The sequence below is a fragment of the Drosophila ficusphila genome, unplaced genomic scaffold, assembly GCF_018152265.1.
Source record: "Drosophila ficusphila isolate 14025-0441.05 unplaced genomic scaffold, ASM1815226v1 contig_106, whole genome shotgun sequence".
Classification (NCBI taxonomy): domain Eukaryota; kingdom Metazoa; phylum Arthropoda; class Insecta; order Diptera; family Drosophilidae; genus Drosophila; species Drosophila ficusphila.
In genome coordinates this window covers 1425436-1443866 of record NW_025063993.1, presented here as the reverse complement: position 1 = coordinate 1443866, position 18431 = coordinate 1425436, and the positions used below count along the sequence as shown (strand labels likewise).

Below are 18431 nucleotides of genomic sequence, written 5' to 3'. Positions count from 1 at the left end.
CCGGCGACAAGCAGAGAGTCAAAGGGTTCCCAACAAATGTTATTGCAAGGACCTACATATACTGCTGTTGAAGGTGGAGTTAAAAATTAGTAAAATAATGTTAATTATTCTGAATAGGAGAGGGAGTCGAGGACTGGAAAGGCAATTTACACTGCTAGGTTTCACTTTTAGTAATTTGTTACTGCAACTCTAAAGACTAATTCTTTGGGACTCCGTACTACATTTTTTTTACGTTTTTCCTTTCTTCAGAATCGTCTTGGATTGCACCCCACATCTACTCTGACCTTTTATCGTTCTGCATCAGCACGCAAAAAAAAGGATATTGATATAAAAAATCTAGTAGCAATATTGTAATATAAATTCAAAGCGAACTAAAATTAATATATTTATTTCCTTAACTGCGGTTCACTGCCTCAGTCGATGGCGAGGTTTTAACTCACGAAATGAAGGGGAAGGGAAAGTTTTCGGACAGTTCTTCCACTTGAGAGTTTCGGAACCATAGGGTCTTGAGCGTGGTCAAAACGAAAGCTTTTGCAAGCATCTGGCATGAAAACCACCACTGAGAGACGGACTGACCGCGATGTCGATCCGCCGGAAATTAAGTTAATTTTAATTTACCTTGATTAATTGCATTGTCAGGTGGACATCCCGCCGCAGAGCTGGAAGAACTGTAGGCGCGAGGAAACCACATGCCAAGTGTTAACTGTCAGTCCAAGGCTTTTAAAACAATTTCAGGCAGATTGACCAGGTGCAATTTAATGGAGCGGAAAAGAAAGCGCTGGTTGCCCAGTGCGGAAGTGAGACAGTACAGTGGGTTTCGGAGCCATAATTACCAGCGCTTTCGATGAATATCAAAGTGCCTGCTCGAGTTTCGGCATCGTCTAATCGCAAAACGGCACCAATTGCTTTCAGCAGCTTGCATTTAAATTCCGTTCGCATATCAACAATAATGTCGAACATTAGGTGGTGCTTCTCCCTCTGTCCACTCGCTGCGCCTGTGTTGTGATGGCCCATGGGGACGTTCCATTTAATGGTCTTGGGTGTTCCAAATTCTAAAATTAAATGAAACGTAAAAAACAGCACGCTCTTAGGAAGATCCCTCAATTTGCATAACTAGCCAATGGGGCAACTGATAAACAGGTGTCCAACAGGATATAAAATCAAATTGGTTCTTTTTTATTTGTTTTGTTTTTCCCATGTTGGTTTTTTAGTGGCGGGTATATTCGCTTACCTTGTTGAATGGCTGTCACATTTTTTAAGCCATATCAGCATTCCGATAAATGTTCAAAAATTAAATTTCCTACTGCTTCCACCCTTATTAAATATTATGTATTACAGATAATTATTTCTTAACGATTTTGATTTCTTCGTCTATGACTTAATGATTACTATTCAGCAAGTTTTGGATCCCTTAAGGGGTTATATACCTTTTTTTTTTTCAAAAAAACGAAAAATTTTTTTTAGCTGAATCCTAAAGTATATCCCCTAGAGAACACTTTCCCAAATTTTTGAAGAGATCCGAATAATAGTTCGATAGGAAAACAGCGTTTTGAGGCGCGGTTCGTCACTCTTTGTAACGCAACGTAAAACTTTGAATGCGATTATCTCAAAGTCGTTTTTTTCCAAAAGTGCCTTTGCTGTGACCGCGATTGCACAAGAACTATTTGATCGATCTTCTTCAATTTTTTTTTTAAATATTCGTAATGATTGTGCCGAGTTCGTCATTGAATCAGTTTTTAAGCGCCAATTTCGATTTTGCAGATAAAAAATTTTTAATAAAATTTTTAGAGCTCGAAAAATCAATTTTTGAAAAAATTGTTACTGTATGCAGAAAAAACCAAATATTCTTAAAGTAATTCAATGACGAACTAGATATAATACTAAACTAATAAAAAAATTTTGGTTTATTGATTTTGGTTGACCCGCTGGACTTCCATCGTGGTCACCGCAAGCCGCTATAACAAAAAAAGGGTTATGAGAGAATTGCCATAACTTCGAAAGTTATTTATATTTTTTTAAGAACAAACGTTTGTTGTGTCTATAAAAACATGTACTATCAATAAATAATAACCTCAGTATCATAAAACAATTGCTACACACCTGAAAAAAAAATCCAAAGTTCCCTCATTTTTTTCGCTCAAAAAGGTATATAACCCCTTAAGCAAGAATCAGATTATTTTTAAAATCTGACATAGAATATATTTCATGTTCTGCTCGTTATAATTTGTATGACCCTTAGTCTGTGCATATCGTTTAGTTCAAAAATCTGTTAAATTTGAAGACACCAATTTTTAAAGTTTTTAGGAAAGTATGTAATATATTTCAAATCAAAAGTTTTTATTCGATGTGTTCCTTCCCGGTATATATTTCTCCAATATCTTAAAAAGATATGACCTCTTACTGAATTAACATTTTAATACGTTTCTGCATTTTAAACTAATTTGTGGGGTCTTGTTAGTTGGCGGCTCTTGATCCTAATAATAAATAAGCAACATTGCAAGGGCATCCATATATCACCTTCCAAAGTTATATAATCTGCACAGTTTTTAATGTTGTGCTCTAGACAAAGTAAACTTTTGCGTATAAGTAACCCGATGTGGGCTGTTTGCATGCGAAGCACACAAAATTACTGCTGTGCGTTCTAGAATATGGTTAAAATGAGAATAAAAAGTGATAATTAGGTCTGTTTTTTTTCGGTTTTTTTTTTCAAATGAGTCGCATAGTGCCATTACGCACATAGTCCAGGCCACCACTATGCGTAAAGAGGTTGTGAAGTAATGGCCAATTGCTTTTTTCTTTATGTGCGCAATTTAAAGCGTTAATTAATAATACAAGAACTTTGGGTAATGGTGAAGGAAAATGTTAATCAAGCCTCTGTGCTGTGCAGTCTCTGTATGAACAAGTATGACATGCAGCACATTTATGTAAAAAATTCGAATCAATTCGCGATTACTGTGCAGCTGTCGTAGGCACCTTTGATGTGTCAAGCATCAGAAGTCGTTCGAAAAAATTTAAAGAAGAAACCTAAAAGAAGTTTATAGAAAAGAGCACGACTATCAGACACCGGCAACTCATTGCATACAAAATATATTGTCTTTTCAAAACCACTTTTGTTTTACTTCAACCGAATAAGGAATCCCTCACAAATGCCGTTTTCTTATTTTAGTTCAGTTAAAAAGATATTGAATCTTCCTTGCGAAAGATTGACCTCTACAAATTATCCATTTTTGTATACACCAAAATCATATATGTATTTTTAAAGGCTAGCAAACACCTCTTTTAAGATTTTCGCACATATGTATTCGTATACCCTTTTACTCCCTTGGAAATTAATCAAAAAGAGCGTTGGGCCCTCCGAACTGCACTGCGTATGATTGATGAATCTGCAGTAATTGACATTTGAGAGGCACCTTCTGGCGCCCCAGAACTTTTGCTGTCGTCAGCGAGGAGGTGAATCACTGTCGGGATCCTTATGCCTCGGATTGAATATGCACCGCATGCCTCAAGCTGTCTATTTTAATTCTCTAGGCGGCGCACTTCTATCTCGGCGATAAGGCACACACGCACCCATAAACCTCGATTCCGTCCGCCTTTCGTGTCTTCTGAATGACCTTAAAATTAAATTGCCAATTGCGATTTTATGGCCCACATGTGTCCCCGGCGGCGTGGATACCCCAGCCGATCCAGGTGCGATCCCTTGGCGCAGTTCCACCCCGAACGGGTCCACAGATCAGCGGGCAGTTCGGTGGAGCGGAGCGGTCGTCGTCATCCAGCGACCGGAGTTGTCAGGCGGACGGTTCGCACGTTCCCACGAAGAACCCCGCTGCATACTAAGCAGCGCTCGTCCGCGGTCTATGGGTATATCCGATTTTTTTCGACCGCCTCTCATTATGCTCGTTGCGCTGGCCTTTTTGCCCGTCGCGCCGCGTATATAAATCTAACGCGCTGCCCTGACCAGACATCACTTCTTTGGTGGAAACTTCAGTGACAAGTTTAGCTCCTGCCGTGATCAGTGCGCGTATTCCCGAACCGAACCGAACCAAATCGAACCGAGTCCCGCCCTCGCAGATCCAACAAGTAGTCGTCCCGCAACCGCAACGCAGTTCAGTCCGAGATGAAGTTCAGTGCTGCCCTGGCCCTGCTGCTGGTCGCCGGCCTCGTGGCCCGCAGCGACGCCCTGCCCGCCCGGAAAAGTGAGTCCGCCGCCCAGAGGATTACCCATTCACTCATTCACCCATTACCGAATCGCCCCTAACCACACCATCCCCCCGCCACCCTCCTACTGAAGACCGGCAATACCTCGTTCCAGGAATGGTCTACCTCCAGCAGCCCGCAGCCGCCGAGTGGTACGGCTCCGCCCCCCAGCAGCGCTTCATGTACATGCAGTACGTGCAGCCCGGCCGCACCCACGCCCGCTCCACCCAGGCGGCCAGCGCCCTCGTGGCCGGCGAGACCGTCGCCACAGGCACCTACCTGAAGGGTAAGCAGCCGCGTCAGCACTAACCCCGCCCGCCAGCACTAACCCTTCCAACCCTTCCTAACCAAGATTGCAATCACGCAGAGTCCGAGCTCGGAGCCGAGGAGGTCCGCGGCGAGGATGTCCTGGCGGCCGCCGGAGCCCACGGCGTGAGCTCTGTGGCCGAGGCCTACCCCGACCAGGTCCCCGTCGTCCAGGTGGCCATCGACGCCGACGTGGTGCCAGCCCCCCAGCCCGAGTCGGAGGCCGAGCCCGAGCCCGTGCCCGAGAACGAGCCCGCTGACGACGCCGCCAAGGTGCCAAGGGACTTCAACTTCCCCGCCGAGGAAGCCGCCGTCCCCGCCGCCGAGGAGTCGGTTCCCCCTGCCCGTCGCCGCTGCCGAGCTTCCCGCTCCCGCTCCCATTGCTCCAGTCGCCGCTGTGGTGCCCGCCAACCGCTATTTGCCCGCCAAGAAGAAGGTGATCGTCGAGCTGGACCAGTCCCCCGAGGAGGATGAGGAGCCCCAGGCCGCCGCCATCGAGGACGATGAGGAGCTGGAGAACGCCGTGGCCGATGACGTGGAGGAGGAGGAGGAGGTGCTCTTGGCGCCCGCAAAGCCTGTCAACCCAGTTCGCGTGCCGAACGCCCGGCGTCCCGTTGCCAAGAAGCCAGCAAAGGCCGCTGCCCCCGCCGGTGGCAAGCCCGCCAAGAAGCCGGCCGCCCCCCTGCCCGCCGGGACCTTCTTCCCCATCGACTTCGGAGGCACCAACGGCGGCGCCATCGCCATCGCCAACTCGTTCAGCACCGGAGAGGGCGGATCAGCCACCAGCCACGCCATCGCCTACGGCTCCCCCGAATCTGCTGCCCGCCGCGTCCGTCCGAACCCCAGCAAGTTCCGCCACTAATCCCCGGACTGACGGTCAACCGCATCTTGCTAGCGCCCCGCACCCGCGCGGGCTCCCAATCAACCCAGTTTAAAGAGATTCTCCTGTAATTATTAGCAAAATTGTCCATCCTTGAGCGCACTAAAATAAAGTTTTCTGTTTTTAAATTTCATGCTTGACGAGCATTTTTTTGTATGTACACGACCCGTGGGTCGGTTTAAGCGAATCTCACTTAAAAAGACAAAGTCGGGTTGATATTGAAGGGAGTATTTTAGTAGAAACGACCATAAAATCATATAGCTGCCATGGGAACTAATATAAAATGTATTTTGTATATGTATTATGCAAAAAAAATCTAATGTTTTGAGCATTAGTTTTGATTCGCACATCTCTCTTTTAGTCACACTAGCCGAGAAACTCTGTGTGGTCCCAGTTTTGATGGTACAGCGATTTGGATTTATGATTCAAATTATTTCAATAAATACCTAGAAGTTATTTAGATACAATTTATTTTATTTGTCCTGTGTTTTGCCGACATTTGTATTTTTCTTCAATTCTGAAGATGGATTTTCATTAAGCGGTGCAGTCTGGTCAAACTTAGATCTTCCCAAGTATTCACAAATTGTTTAATGTCAATTGTTAATTTGTAGTATAGAGTCACCCTTTTTGTAACAGGTCATTAAATACATCTTCTAGTTTAATAATAACTTCTTCATTTTAATTAAAATGCATTCGTTATTAAAATCAATTTAAGTTTAAACAAAAGACACATTTTTTAAAATCATGTTTAAGCCCATTAGCTCGGGAATGTTTTCTATGCATATCTATTTTATTCATGGTATACTTTAACTTAATTTCATGATAAACGAGAAACAAATAATAATTAGCCTATCGGAATACAAATTTCGACTCAGCAATGGAGGTAAATAAAATAGGACAATCCAATTCAGATAACATCGTGCGAACATGTTTTGCACAAAACTGGTTACATCCCCTTTAAAACAGTATTTTTTTTGTATATTTAAAAGACACTACGCGTATATTACAGCTGGATACACTGCAAGGATTTTGTTACTGTTTCTTTTGTTTGCTTTTCCTTGAACAACGATACGATCAAATGCTAGGCTAAACGGCTATCTGCTTGAAATCCATTACAGTTTTCTGCCAAATCGCGAGAAGTTTTTGATTGTGTGACTAATATGAAAAATCGTTAAAACTAAACTCTCCTCCGCCACCACTGCTGCTGCTCCTTCTACTCCGCGGGTCACTATGTGTGTTTCGATGGTGTCAGTAGCCGTACTTGTCCTGCCACGAGGTCATCACATCATTGGCTAAATTGCTAAGCCTGCCCGCAACTTTGTGGACGCCCTGACGTACGCTCTCCTTCACGCTCTCCACATCCAGGTCCGGTGCACTGAAGTTGACAGACGATGAGTAGCCACCTGAAGCAAGAAACCGAACCTTTCAATCTCTACCCCAGCAGACAAAGGACTTAGCACTCACCCCTGTTGCCTGCATTGCCGCCAGGAGTGCCGTCACCGAAGTAGTCCGATGAAGATATGGCTCGCGATCCCTGGAAGCGGTTCAAGTTCGCGCTGATGTCAGCCGAAGACTGCTCGCTGGCAAAGTACTGGTCAGAGCCGAAACCCTTTGAGTTTCCGAACTTTTGCTGGGCGATCACGGGATCATTGCTAGCACCTCCTTTACTGTGACCGGAGGAGGACGATGCAGCCAACCCACTACTCTTCTTTACCGGCGCCGATGTTTTGGGCTTGTCATAATCATTGCTGCCGGAAAACATGGACGTGATGTTGCTGTGCGAGCCCCCAATGGGCTCTATTGTCTCGTAGCCCAGCGCGTCCAACTCAAACTTATCCAGCTTGCTTGAACCACCAGCCGAGCTCTCTCGTTTTTCGCTGGAGCTAGCACCACCGCCGCCACTGGTGTTGCCGTACAGGGAGTAGTCGGAAAAGAAGTTGTCGCTCTCCAAGGAGGAAAGCTTGGACTTCGGAGCTGCTGATTGCTGAATTGTCTCCATATCGCCAAGGGCAGAGTGGGCCATGTCGGATCCTCGCAGGCTGAAGCCCATACCCAGGCGCTCCATCTGCTTAGCCTTGGCTGGGTCCATAGTTTTGAGCTTAGCCTCCTCGCGGGTCTTCTGCAAGGAGAGCTCCTGGTACGCCAGTCGCATGCTGGCCACCGTCTCCAGTTCTTCTTCTGCCGTTTGTGGCTTATCGAGAGGTGTGGTAGCGACGCTTGTCTTCATCTCATTGGCCGCGTTGGCGCGGGCCTCGATGTCTGCAAAGTTAGTCTTCACCTTTGTGGCTCCCAGGCCGCCCACCTTGCGGGCACCAAGCTAAAAGAGATGCGATCGGTTAGACTGTGTTTGATAACGCTGGTCGGTACACCTACTCCGCCCTTCTTTGGCTGCACCTTGCGCGCACCTATGGAGGAGGGCACTGCTGCTGGCACCACTGAGTTAAGCAGATCTACGCTGGGAGCGCCACCCAGTTGCGTCTCTAGGCTATTGACAGGAACAGTGCCTGCTGGCTTTAGATCCGGCTGAAAGTATGTCAAGCATCAGCAAAGGTCAAGAAACTCAATGCATCCAAGAACTCAAAAAGCGCGTGCGTGACTGCTGTGTGAGTGTCGCCGTACCTTGCTGACATTGTTGTTCTCCACATTAAAGTCCGTCTCGTTGTCGCATTGGGCGAAGAAGTCCTCTTCCTTGGCGGCCTCGTTGCCCTCGCTCCTGTCCGTCTGCTCCAAGTGCAGCTGTTTGGGTGTGGCGCACGGGTTTTAGGTGTTTTTTTTTGGATCAGGAGTGGGGGACAGGCAGGGCAGTGAAGCAAAGCAAATGTCAGTAAGGTGGGTTAGTGTAACATAACTACAGGCATCAAAAAACGGAACTGGTGCTCATGACCTACCTTCGTGCCGTGCACTTTCATGGCCTGCTGGGCTTGGGCGCTCAGCTTGTCGCGGTAGAGCTGGGCTGCCCGCGAGTTGTACTTGACCTGGGCGTCGGTGCTGCTGCAGTTGTGGGCCCGGAAAAACTGGGCGGCGTTCGCGTTGCCGCCCAGCTGCATCTGGCGCAGCTGTAGCCAGGTCCAATTGGTGTCCAGGTTGGTGCTACGCACAAAAGTCAGGTGCACGCCCAGGTTGCGGTGCACGGCAGAGCAGTCGATGCAAATAAAGATTCCATAGGTGACGGAGGACCAGGTGGGAGCTTTGGCCGCGCAGTCGAAGCAGGACTGTGGAGGAGGGGCGCCATATTAGTAGGAGCCTCAAGGGCGAACTCGCGAAAGTAGGCCACTTACCTTGTTGGCTGGCTGAGCGCGCAACCGACTGAAGACAGATTCGATCTCCTGCTTGGAGGGTCCTGCCGCTGGATTGGCCATTTCAAAGGGCACAGAGTAGAATTTTTAACCTAAAACCCTGAAAATTGTCGACGTTGCTGGGCGCTACACTGCTCGGCGCTCTTTTAACTTTGTTTCGACTTGGACTGGCCTTGGGAAGCCCTAGCTACCAAACACAAACCTTTTTTGATTCCTCGTCTTTCAGAACGTACGTGGACGTGTTTTTTAGAGCTGTGAGTGCAGGCAAATTTAGCTACAATTTAGCTACATATATTGTCTTCTCGGTTTTCGTGGAGGCGCTTTCAGGGTTAATCTAGCGAAGACATCCTCTACTGTAGCAAGTGCACCAACCACCGTTCGGCGACCGACTCCATGGACTATCGAATTAAAAAAGCGGGAGACTTAAACGTTGCACACTTTCCTTATAAAAGATGCGGATAGCTGGAGAAACTGGACGGATTTTGAAATATGTTGTCAATGCAAATGTATGAACAATTCTGAATGCAAATTCGGTTTAATCGACTCTTTTATTTACAAAACTAGAAAGAACCGATTTATTGAGAATGGATTTTTTACCACCTCTAGCGTTTTTCTTTCGCAGAAATGAACTTGTAACTATTACGCGCACCAGTGCTGGAAACTTCAAGAGCCATGAGTTTTGATAGAGGTGCCAAACTGGCGAATTTGATGTCACTTTTGGCCGCTAAGAACTATTCTCTTAAAATGTGCAAGCTGAATCTGTTAAAAAAGTTTTTTAATTTTATCGTAGATTCACGCGGAATTCGGCTTATAATAAAAACAAAAAATGATTTTATTTATCTTTAACACAATAACTTTGTTGAAACTGTATATTTTCTTTGCCGAAAAGTAAAAATGTTAAGGTTTGGTGGTTAAATAACATTTATGTGAAACTAGCAGAGCGAGATTAAAAGGTCTAACGATCTAAAAAATAATTTTTTCCAATGTTTCAATTACTTTGCAAATTTAAGCAATATTAATGTTTTAATATATATAATATTAACGCTTTTGAAATCAAAAAGAACACCCCCAATATATTCAATTTATAAGATACATGTGTGCAATCGAGGTTCTGCGGCTATCGAATAATTAAATAAAATAACGCCAATGCTTAACAAAAGTTAATTTAAACCAACTAAAATATATACGTAACTAGAATTGGAAAATCCCTCTTAGCGTTGGAATTCTGGGAATCAAAATACAAAGAGCGCTTACTAGGTGAGTACATAAAAAGATATCAGGCTGTTGTATTCAAGTCGCAGTTTTACAAACATAGTAAAGCCCCACGGCAAGAGCAGTCACATGGACCCCTACCAGGATGACCACCTTCAAGCCGCAGAAACAAGTACGCGACATGCACACCTTCCCAACATATTCATCAAAAGCGAGCCCTTTCTCGAAGATCTGAGGGAGGTCTTGGACGAGCTGGGAGAAATATTGGATGAGGAATACGCCGAGAAGGATCGGGAAGAGAATCAGACTACGTCGAAAGCGGATGAAAAGCTGGATGAGTCGAAGCTAGATGTGAACCCAGACGAGTTTGATCTAGATGATAAACTTAGAGCCACGCCACCGCCGCCCTTTGTCTTACTAGCAGACGACTCCCTGTTGTTCACCAGAAGATTAAAGACGTACTGCGATACATCCCCACTAAGCTTCAATGAATCCCCACAAGAATCGGGAGAAATTTCTTCCAGTGAGGCCGAATTCATTGAGGAAACCGTATACCGGCACGAGGAACCCTTTCGAAGTAAAAATTCCCCTTTAAGAGAATGCCTGGAGCATCACAAAAACATAATTAAAGAGAATCCCGAACGCTGCTGGACCAGCAAGAAAGGAGCCTCCAGGGAATCTAGCTTAACTAAATCAAAAGGATTTAAACCAGATCGTACAAATCGCCGCAGCAAATCCAAAGAGTGCAGTCGCGTCCGAAGAACAAGTTTCTCGGTGTATGGACCAACGATTAGTCGTAGTTCAAGCCCGAAGTTTAGAACCGGGAGAACAAGCTCATCCAGAAACTCTATGAAGAAAAGCACTTCCAGCCCGCAAAGGCACCAAAGTCAATCTGGAAACCACAAAAGGAGGAGGAACTCAAAAGATGACCGGATTAAGCGCCGCCGTAGCCCGTCGCCCAGGCGGAGTTGCAGATCCAGATCTCGAAGTTGGAGACGCAGGAGTCGTTCCCGAACCGCAATAAACTCTTGTTCAGACAGAAGATCAAAAGAAGAAAATGGTTCAAGGCGCAGGCGTAGCAGTCCTTTCCGATGTCGGCTTAGATCTCCTTGCTCTCGACGGAATTACCTTCGACGATTGTCACCAGAACGCAAGCATCGAAACCGGTCGAGGAGCAGATCCAGGAACCCAGGGCGTCATCGATTAGAAAGCAAAGTGCGACTGCGGGAGCGTTCAAGGAGCAGATCCAAACCAATAAGAAATCCCTTTCTGAAGCGTTCTAGAAGCAGATCCAAATCGCCCAAAGCCGTGCTGCGAGGCTGTTCGAGAAGTATATCAAAGCCCCGATCGGAAAGTAAAGATAGGCTAACCAAGGTACGCCAGCGATCCAGAAGACTGTCTAACAGATCAGGGAGCCGGGTTCGAGAGAATTCCATCAGTGGCTCCCAGCCTGCAAAAAGCCAGTCCGCAATGCCACTCTTAAGCGAGCGATTCGGGAAGTGCCAAGGAAGTCAGTCTGTGAAAAACTCGACCGTAAAGTCTCTGGAAGACAAGTCTAAGACTCCCATCCCAAGTGCCCTTCCAGCTGAGGCGATGGTTGCTCAGGTCCGCATTCAGCAGTCGCCGAGCAGAACCTCCAATATTTCGCCAATAAGGACGCGTCCCATCTCCCCGTTGGTTACGCTCCACGACAACAGAATAAGCCGACCACAGGAGTTGCGTGAGTGGTTTCTGCCCACGCCAAATGCCCCCCAAATGCTCTGTACCCAGATGCACTTCGAACAAGTAAACTACACGCAGCACTACAACTTTCCGCATGTACCGTGCGTCCCACAGCTCAATCCCTTCGATCTGCGCCGCCGTTTGGCCACGAAAAGATCCGTCATTTACCTGGGCCCCAACGATTTGCGTCACCGAATCCAGGAAGTGTTTCAACCGGAAATCTACGCGCCCCCAATCGAATTCAGTGCCTACGCTGAGTGGTCCTCTGGTTTTCCGGGGCAGTACCAACACAGCGGTTATTACTAAGGAGTTCACCAAAAATCATTTCAGTTTATGTTTTAAAGTCTGTCTATTAAATACATTTAAAGGTACAACTTGAAATTTAATTCAGAGGTCGTTTTGTCTGCATTCGCGGAGAAGACGGGGTTGGGTCTTGGCTCGGTTGAACCGAAAGAATAGAACGCGTGAAGTTGCGCCCATAACACTTCATCCACGGGTGGGCATCTTTCACTATGTCGGGCGCTGGAAACGAACTTTCGTCGGGATCTTCTTCTGATCTGGAGCGTAAGAATGCCAGGCGAGCGCTGTTGATATTGAAATCACTGTCCACCGGTGACCGGACCCTTATTCTTTTCGGGCGTACCCAGATCCATAATGCGGCGATCAATTACCACCGAGTCCGGTTGTTCACTTTTCACCCCGTTCTGGGAGGTGGTGGACATACTCCGGAGATTTTAAAACGATTGATTAACGTCAATGTCATTGGCGTCGCGATTAAGGGGTTAAAAAAAACTAAACCTTTTTTTTTCTTCAAACCCACAACTATGTATTATACATATGTATATGTTTGTAACTACTAGGAATCAAAGCGTCATATGTATGTATGTATATATCTCTTAAGCTCTACATATACATACATACATATTTCTACAATTGTGGTGATAAGCTCAGTGCAATAGGGTTGTGATGATATGTAAAAAATATCGTATGGGGCCGTCCATAAACCTCGTGACGCTCCAAGGGGGGGTGGGGGGGTTCATCAGAGAGTCACGCTTTGTTGTAAGGAGGTTGTAATTTGTATATAGGTTGCGTCACATAGGGGGGAGGGGGTCAAAAAAGCCAAAAATTAGAGTCACGAGGTTTATGGACGGCCGCTATCAGTGATATACATATGTATCGTTTTTCAAAAATCTATCAAATTGATAAAAATATTTATCACCCAAAAATATAGCAAATCAAATCATTTACACGGAATTCGTTTACAAACACAAAATTTCGCGGAAATACACACAAATCCACAGAAAAATAAATTTTTAACGTGCTCATCTCCTTGGCTTTCGGGGAATCACATCTGAGTGACCAGTTCGGAAATATCAAAAATATATAAAAAAAAATAGGCGATATTTGGTATATTTGATATCAGGTGAAAAAATATCAATAATACCAAGGTACTCCATTTCGACCAGAAAGCACTTGTCCTCCATCTGCCGGTGGCTCCTGGACTTGATAAGGAGCTTCAGGAACTACTTTTTAAAGAAGACTTTGTTACACTGAAGGCAACGATGCTTCCCACATTGGTGTCTATGTACAAATACTCTTTTACAGTGGAGGCACTGCTGCAACTTCCTCTGGGAGAGTGGCTTCAACTTCGACTAGTTATTTATCTTGTTAGCCAAATCTCCATATTCTTCATCCGCGTTGTCGCAGCTATGCGAAAGGCAGCCAGGTGCTGGAACTCATGTTCGCGGACGGAGCAGAACTCTCTTGGCAGATGAGGCTGGCTGATTCCGCCGGCCACTACGGGCCAAGAGTGCAGAATTAAGGGGCCCACAGCGGCTACGGTGCATCTCGGGATCGTCCCGTCCTTGTTTTTCATGGTCAGAGGAACTTTCCGCCTCTTCTCAAAAATAAAAATGGCGCGCGGTTTCCTAACATTGGATAACTTAAAACAAGGCCTAAATCTCCAAATGCAGTTATGTATTTACCTTGGCGGGCAGCGGCGGATTTAGAATTTCAATCTCGGGGGGTTTTCGATTGAAAAAAAACTTTTCAGTGTGTGGAATATATTTGTTAATCTCGGGAATTAACTAAATTAAATTATATTCCTAATTATTGTAAAATTGTTCTATTATAAACGAATATTTTTAATTAAATTTTACCGCTCTGCGTATGCAGACCTGCAGATGTCGACCTAGTTAGGCTCGGTTTTTTTTGGGGGGTTTGAACCCCAACACCAACATATTTTTTCAAAGGTACAAAGTATTGTTCCTACAGCAGTTCTTGTTTATAAATATTTATCTTTCAACATTTTTATTTTCTTAGTTATATTTGCATTATTTGTACATATTTACTAATTTTCTTTTTTTTTCTAGAAAATAGAATTTTCCGTACCGTATTTATATTATTATTATTTTTGTACTTTAAAATCATGAATATATTGTCTTGAAATGTATTCCCTTCCTTTTCTTTTTTCCTTTTTGTTCCATAAATCTAAGTTTCCAATAAAGAGAGAGTCAAAGATTATGTTTTAGTATTTATCTGTTATTACAATCTAAAGACTCAATACTTTTGAGTACCCTTCCAGTGTTAGGCAATGGAGAAGGTCATTGTACTCGATTTGGTATCGTCTCTTTCTCGCAGACATTTTTTACAGTAAGCGAAAATTTGAAGCGTCAGCATATTGGTAACTTGGTTGCAAAGCTCCCTGCGATAGTTCTATCAAATCATTTGAAGTGAAAACCAGTTTTGAGCGCGATAAGAAAAACATTCCCTGTCAGCCATTTCTATTTTGGCCATAAACTCGAAATTCGGCCCGTTCATTGGTTCCTGACTACCTGTCTCTATCTCGCTCTCACGTGCACACGTGCTCACCGTTTGCTGTATTAACCCCGTCGACAGCCCGCCCCTTTAACTTACTACACCGCGCTGAGATAAGGATGGCCCCCAAGAAGCATAGTGGGTTCATGATGTTTGTGAACGAGTGGCGAAACCAATCTGCCGAGGGTCGCCGAATGACGATAGCACAGGCTGTCTCACACTGCGGCTCCATTTGGGAGGTAGGTTCCGCCTGTTTCCACTATAGAAACTTATTAAACTAACCCCTGCCCCAAAGAAAATGACACTCCAGCAGCGGGGACCATACAACTCCGGCGCCAAAGACGCCGACGTGCTGGAACGTGCCAAGCGGGATAGGCTCAACTGCTATGGCCAGGGATTGGCCCAAGTGGATCAGGCCCAAAAGGAGGCCGCTGAAAGCTTGGTACACATGAAACGCACTACTGAGCGCATCGTAATGGACGCTAAGAAGTCACATGGTAAGTTTCGCAATCCGGAAGACTACTGCCAACTACTTCCCAACTTGTTTTTTCTCAGACCTGGAGAACACTAAGTTTATCTTCGCCGCATTCAATTATTTCACCAAGGCTTTAAGCTCCGACGTATATGTGCCCGCCGAATTCGCTGCCTGCGTCTACTCGCTAAAAGAAGGAATCAGCTCGATTTACAGCTCGCTCATAGACCCCGGCCAGATCATCTTCGGCCAGGGCAGCGATGCCCAGCACCACTCGTCAACCACTCACAACTTGCCCTTGCCGCCGAATGCGCTGGGGGAGAAGAACTTGGCCGAGCTGTACAGAAACATTGTCGATTACTTGACCAAGTACCAGGATGACAAGCAGCTCATCGTCTTTACACCCTCAGAAAATATAGCCATGGTCAAATCTTGCTTTCGGTACTTGGCCTGTGAGGATGAGGAAGGCTCGAGAGATGGAGTACAGAAGATTCAGGTGTTCGACATCCAGTACCTATTATTCGTATTAAAGAAGGAAGTCTTGGATATCGCTGGTTTGCCTGATGATAATATCAACAAATTTGTGACTGATGCCTTTTTTAAAAGAGATTTCTTTGAATTTACGCCTGAAATCTCATGTCAGGTAAGAATTAGCCACGAATGTCACGGTCCCAACAGTTATCCACTGACTTGATTGCTGTTTTCAGTACCACGAGGAGAACGACCGCACTAAGTACTGCACCCAGAGTATGGTGACTAGATGGGCGTACACCTTCAGCGATTTTATGTGCGGCGACCTGGCCATTACCGTCCAACCAGGAAAGCACATTCCTCCCAAAACAAAACAAAACTACCGAATCGTTCAATCGGATGGCTCTTCAATCGCCCAGGAGTCATCATTTGACTCGTTTTACTCAGTCCCAGGATCACGGGTCAAGAAAGAGGACATATCACGGGACACCTCGCCCACTACCAGCCGGCACTCGGCCTCATCAAGCTCCTACATTCCTACCGACCACACCTCCTTTACCGCCGATTTGAACGAAGCAGCTGAATTTCCCAGCCTTGGTCAGCGTAATCGGAGCCGCAAACCAGCAGCAAGTGGGAACTCACGACCTCTCCAGAAATTAACTGACAACGACTTCAGGCTCTAAAACCTATTTCAATGTTTTGAAAATGATTATGATTTAAATACATATATGCTTAGTTAAACAAGCCTTTAATAATAAGTCCTGTGGGTCACATTTGGTAAAAGTGTTTATTATGACAAATGTTTTGATCTTTCAGTAAAACTTCGTGTTTGATTTGATTAATATTAAATATTTGAAAAAAAAATTCATTTTTTTGGGTATGTTTTTTATGAATTCCTGTTCTGTGAATTGGTCCGTTCTAGCTGTTCGCGTGATAGGGTGGTTTTTTTTTTTATACAATACGGGGGTAAAGGCCGCACAGAAGAGTCTTGTGCTTATGTACATTCTTCGGCATATTATATATCTTCCCGTTTAATACTTACAAAATTTTCAACAATTATAATTGAAAAAATATAAAATAAAATATAAAAAATTTCGAATTGAAGTCGTTTGGATAAATAAAAGTTAAATCAAAAGTTTTTTAGTACATATTTATTTACTAGAGGTCAACAAACAAGCAATTTCTTTTAACCTTATTGCTTCCAATACCACGAAACTTTCGGTTTTCTTTATGTTTAATGAACGGACAGTCATGTCTAGATTGATCAAGAATATATGTATTGACTTTACGGTGTCGGGTATAAATATATTTTTAAGGAGTTGGCAAACCTTTTTTAAAGTAACGCAGAAGAGTTCTTCAAGCTTTGAAAAAAAGTTAAGGATCAGCAAACCATTTTTAAAGTAAAAACAGTATTTTTCTGGGTGATACAGAAATGTTCAAAAATGCAAAATGTTTAGTCTTATTTACATAAGTTGTTGAAATTACCGGAAAATTAATTTTTTTTAACTCACTAAATTAGCTTAGATATTAACTTCGCTCGAAAGGGAACTCTTTGCGTTGCGGGACACTAAAGCAATGCTCTGTGGATCCTGTACAAGCACGAGACGAGTAAAGGCTAAGCCAAGGAGAAAGGCCTGTCCCAAAAGTTCTCGCTGGTAGCGCTCCTGCTGCGAGAATATTAGACGTTGTTCAGCGGGAAACTGCACGTGGTGACGCAGGCTTACAGAGGCTGAGGTACTGGGAGGCGGATGCTCTGCATTGAAATGACGGTTCTGCATCATTGCCAAAACTGTATCCTCGGACGACACGCGCTCTGTGCCGACTAGATGATTAAAGAGACGGGCTGAGAGGAATCGGCGCAAATAATATAGGTTGTTGGCTTTATTTTCTTCGGAATCCGCCCTTGCCATCAATGAGTAGCTTACGATGGCCGTCACCTGGGCCTTTTGGATATTCACATTTTGTTGATCGATGCTGCCCGGGTTGCTACTGGCTTGCGCCACCTGTGGACTCTCTAGGACGTAGCAGTCGGCCTGTGGTATCTGGTGGGAAACATACAGGCAGCGCCGGCAAAGCTCTGATAAGTGCAACTTCTTGTCGTTAAGCTCATGGTGATGCCAGTCTGTCAGCATGCAAGGTGCATCGTTTCTCCCGATCTCCAAGCGTGCCCAGCTTACACTGGTTACCCCGATGCGCACACCCACCGTGGATACAATCCGTTGCCGCTGCCCCTCGTCCATGGCTGGTGTAATGAACGGTGCCACTCGCACTGCCCTTGTCTTTTTTTCAACATCTTCTCTGCTCCCACTTTCAGCCGGTTCGAGCAGACTTTTAAAAAACTTGTTGGCCACTTTCAGGCCAAACCCTTCCACGTAAAGAATGTCACTTAGCTCCTGCAGAGGACCATGGCGGGACTTCCAGTTGTACAGCTTGGTGGCCCTGGCCTTAGTTATTTCGTATCTGAATCCAAAGATAGGTTGAGCTGGTACCTTTAGTGTTGTATCCTGCCTACTTACCTCGACATCTGATCCACGTCGTTTCCGTTGATTGACTCCAGGATCTTCAGGCGCTCAGCTTCCGAGTAGGTGGACAAAAGACTATTGGCCTGCTCATCTTTCATCTGACCAGCTCTGTGCTGCTGCGAGGATGAAAACCGAAGGCGTAATGGTTTCAGACTCATTAACGCCCGTTTGGACAGCATCTTCCTGTTAATATTAGAAGGCTTTGTTGTTACTTAATTTTATTTTGATCAATCAGCTGTATGATCAGTGTGGCCAAGCACTAGGAGTGTTTTCAGCTGGAGCTAAAATCGTTTTATTGATGTTTTCAGTTACGCACACTAAATAGTAATAAATTATTTTAGATTTGTTCTTAAGATTTTTCCAAATAAAAGTATTTATACATACATTTATACATAATAAAAATAATAAAAAATAATAATAATAAATATTTTTATATATTTTCATTTGGTATAAAATAACTTAAAAAAAAGAGTCCTGAGCTAGCTTCTAAATTGCCAAAGTGGCAGCAGCGTTTATTTTTTATATGTGTGAAGACTCCA

The 18431-nt window shown here is 44.7% G+C and overlaps 5 protein-coding genes across 7 annotated transcripts; 3 read left to right on the top strand and 2 right to left on the bottom strand.

Moving 5' to 3' along the window:
- Positions 1–3980: 3980 nt before the first annotated feature.
- LOC108088759 (translation initiation factor IF-2) lies at positions 3981–5472 on the top strand. The gene is given in 4 exon segments (XM_017186708.1): positions 3981–4193; positions 4310–4480; positions 4547–4836; positions 4838–5472. Coding segments are annotated over 4 exon segments (1065 nt in total). The 5' UTR covers positions 3981–4114; the 3' UTR covers positions 5363–5472.
- Positions 5473–6122: 650 nt separating this feature from the next.
- LOC108088803 (ADP-ribosylation factor GTPase-activating protein 2) lies at positions 6123–9013 on the bottom strand. 2 transcript variants are annotated; one of them, XM_017186773.2, is made up of 7 exons: positions 8879–9013; positions 8659–8776; positions 8269–8592; positions 8000–8116; positions 7754–7903; positions 6845–7697; positions 6123–6783 (listed from the first exon to the last, which is right to left on the bottom strand). In XM_017186773.2, the coding sequence occupies exons 2-7, from the start codon at positions 8737–8739 to the stop codon at positions 6629–6631; spliced, it is 1680 nt and encodes a 559-aa protein (XP_017042262.1). In that variant the 5' UTR covers positions 8740–8776; positions 8879–9013; the 3' UTR covers positions 6123–6628. The 2 variants fall into 2 exon arrangements, with proteins under 2 accessions (XP_017042262.1, XP_017042261.1); XM_017186772.2 differs by having other exon boundaries at positions 8659–9012.
- A 766-nt stretch (positions 9014–9779) lies between these two features.
- On the top strand, positions 9780–11981 carry LOC108088807 (serine/arginine repetitive matrix protein 2). Of its 2 annotated transcripts, none has more exons than XM_017186777.1 (2): positions 9780–9933; positions 9992–11981. In XM_017186777.1, the coding sequence occupies exon 2, from the start codon at positions 10018–10020 to the stop codon at positions 11914–11916; it is 1899 nt and encodes a 632-aa protein (XP_017042266.1). In that variant the 5' UTR covers positions 9780–9933; positions 9992–10017; the 3' UTR covers positions 11917–11981. The 2 variants fall into 2 exon arrangements, with proteins under 2 accessions (XP_017042266.1, XP_017042267.1); XM_017186778.1 differs by having other exon boundaries at positions 9978–11981.
- Positions 11982–14210: 2229 nt separating this feature from the next.
- LOC108088797 (protein maelstrom) lies at positions 14211–16241 on the top strand. Its single transcript, XM_017186767.2, has 4 exons — positions 14211–14666; positions 14723–14924; positions 14983–15542; positions 15607–16241. The coding sequence occupies exons 1-4, from the start codon at positions 14547–14549 to the stop codon at positions 16051–16053; spliced, it is 1329 nt and encodes a 442-aa protein (XP_017042256.1). The 5' UTR covers positions 14211–14546; the 3' UTR covers positions 16054–16241.
- A 261-nt stretch (positions 16242–16502) lies between these two features.
- LOC108088798 lies at positions 16503–18143 on the bottom strand. Its single transcript, XM_017186768.2, has 2 exons — positions 17887–18143; positions 16503–17830 (listed from the first exon to the last, which is right to left on the bottom strand). The coding sequence occupies exons 1-2, from the start codon at positions 18069–18071 to the stop codon at positions 16891–16893; spliced, it is 1125 nt and encodes a 374-aa protein (XP_017042257.1). The 5' UTR covers positions 18072–18143; the 3' UTR covers positions 16503–16890.
- Between the last annotated feature and the right edge of the window lie 288 nt (positions 18144–18431).

What these genes read in the sequence shown, in the direction of transcription:
- LOC108088803 (XM_017186773.2), bottom strand. Translation starts at nt 8,739, where the DNA reads ATGGCCAATCCAGCGGCAGGACCCTCCAAGCAGGAGATCGAATCTGTC. An exon ending in GCGCTCAGCCAGCCAACAAG is followed by an intron (nt 8,593 to 8,658) that starts GTAAGTGGCCTA and finishes CCTCCTCCACAG; the next exon opens with TCCTGCTTCGACTGCGCGGC. An exon ending in TGCAGCCAAAGAAGGGCGGA is followed by an intron (nt 7,698 to 7,753) that starts GTAGGTGTACCG and finishes CATCTCTTTTAG; the next exon opens with CTTGGTGCCCGCAAGGTGGG.
- LOC108088807 (XM_017186777.1), top strand. Translation starts at nt 10,018, where the DNA reads ATGGACCCCTACCAGGATGACCACCTTCAAGCCGCAGAAACAAGTACG.
- LOC108088797 (XM_017186767.2), top strand. Translation starts at nt 14,547, where the DNA reads ATGGCCCCCAAGAAGCATAGTGGGTTCATGATGTTTGTGAACGAGTGG. An exon ending in ACTGCGGCTCCATTTGGGAG is followed by an intron (nt 14,667 to 14,722) that starts GTAGGTTCCGCC and finishes CCTGCCCCAAAG; the next exon opens with AAAATGACACTCCAGCAGCG. An exon ending in CGCCTGAAATCTCATGTCAG is followed by an intron (nt 15,543 to 15,606) that starts GTAAGAATTAGC and finishes TGCTGTTTTCAG; the next exon opens with TACCACGAGGAGAACGACCG.
- LOC108088798 (XM_017186768.2), bottom strand. Translation starts at nt 18,071, where the DNA reads ATGCTGTCCAAACGGGCGTTAATGAGTCTGAAACCATTACGCCTTCGG. An exon ending in GACGTGGATCAGATGTCGAG is followed by an intron (nt 17,831 to 17,886) that starts GTAAGTAGGCAG and finishes CTTTGGATTCAG; the next exon opens with ATACGAAATAACTAAGGCCA.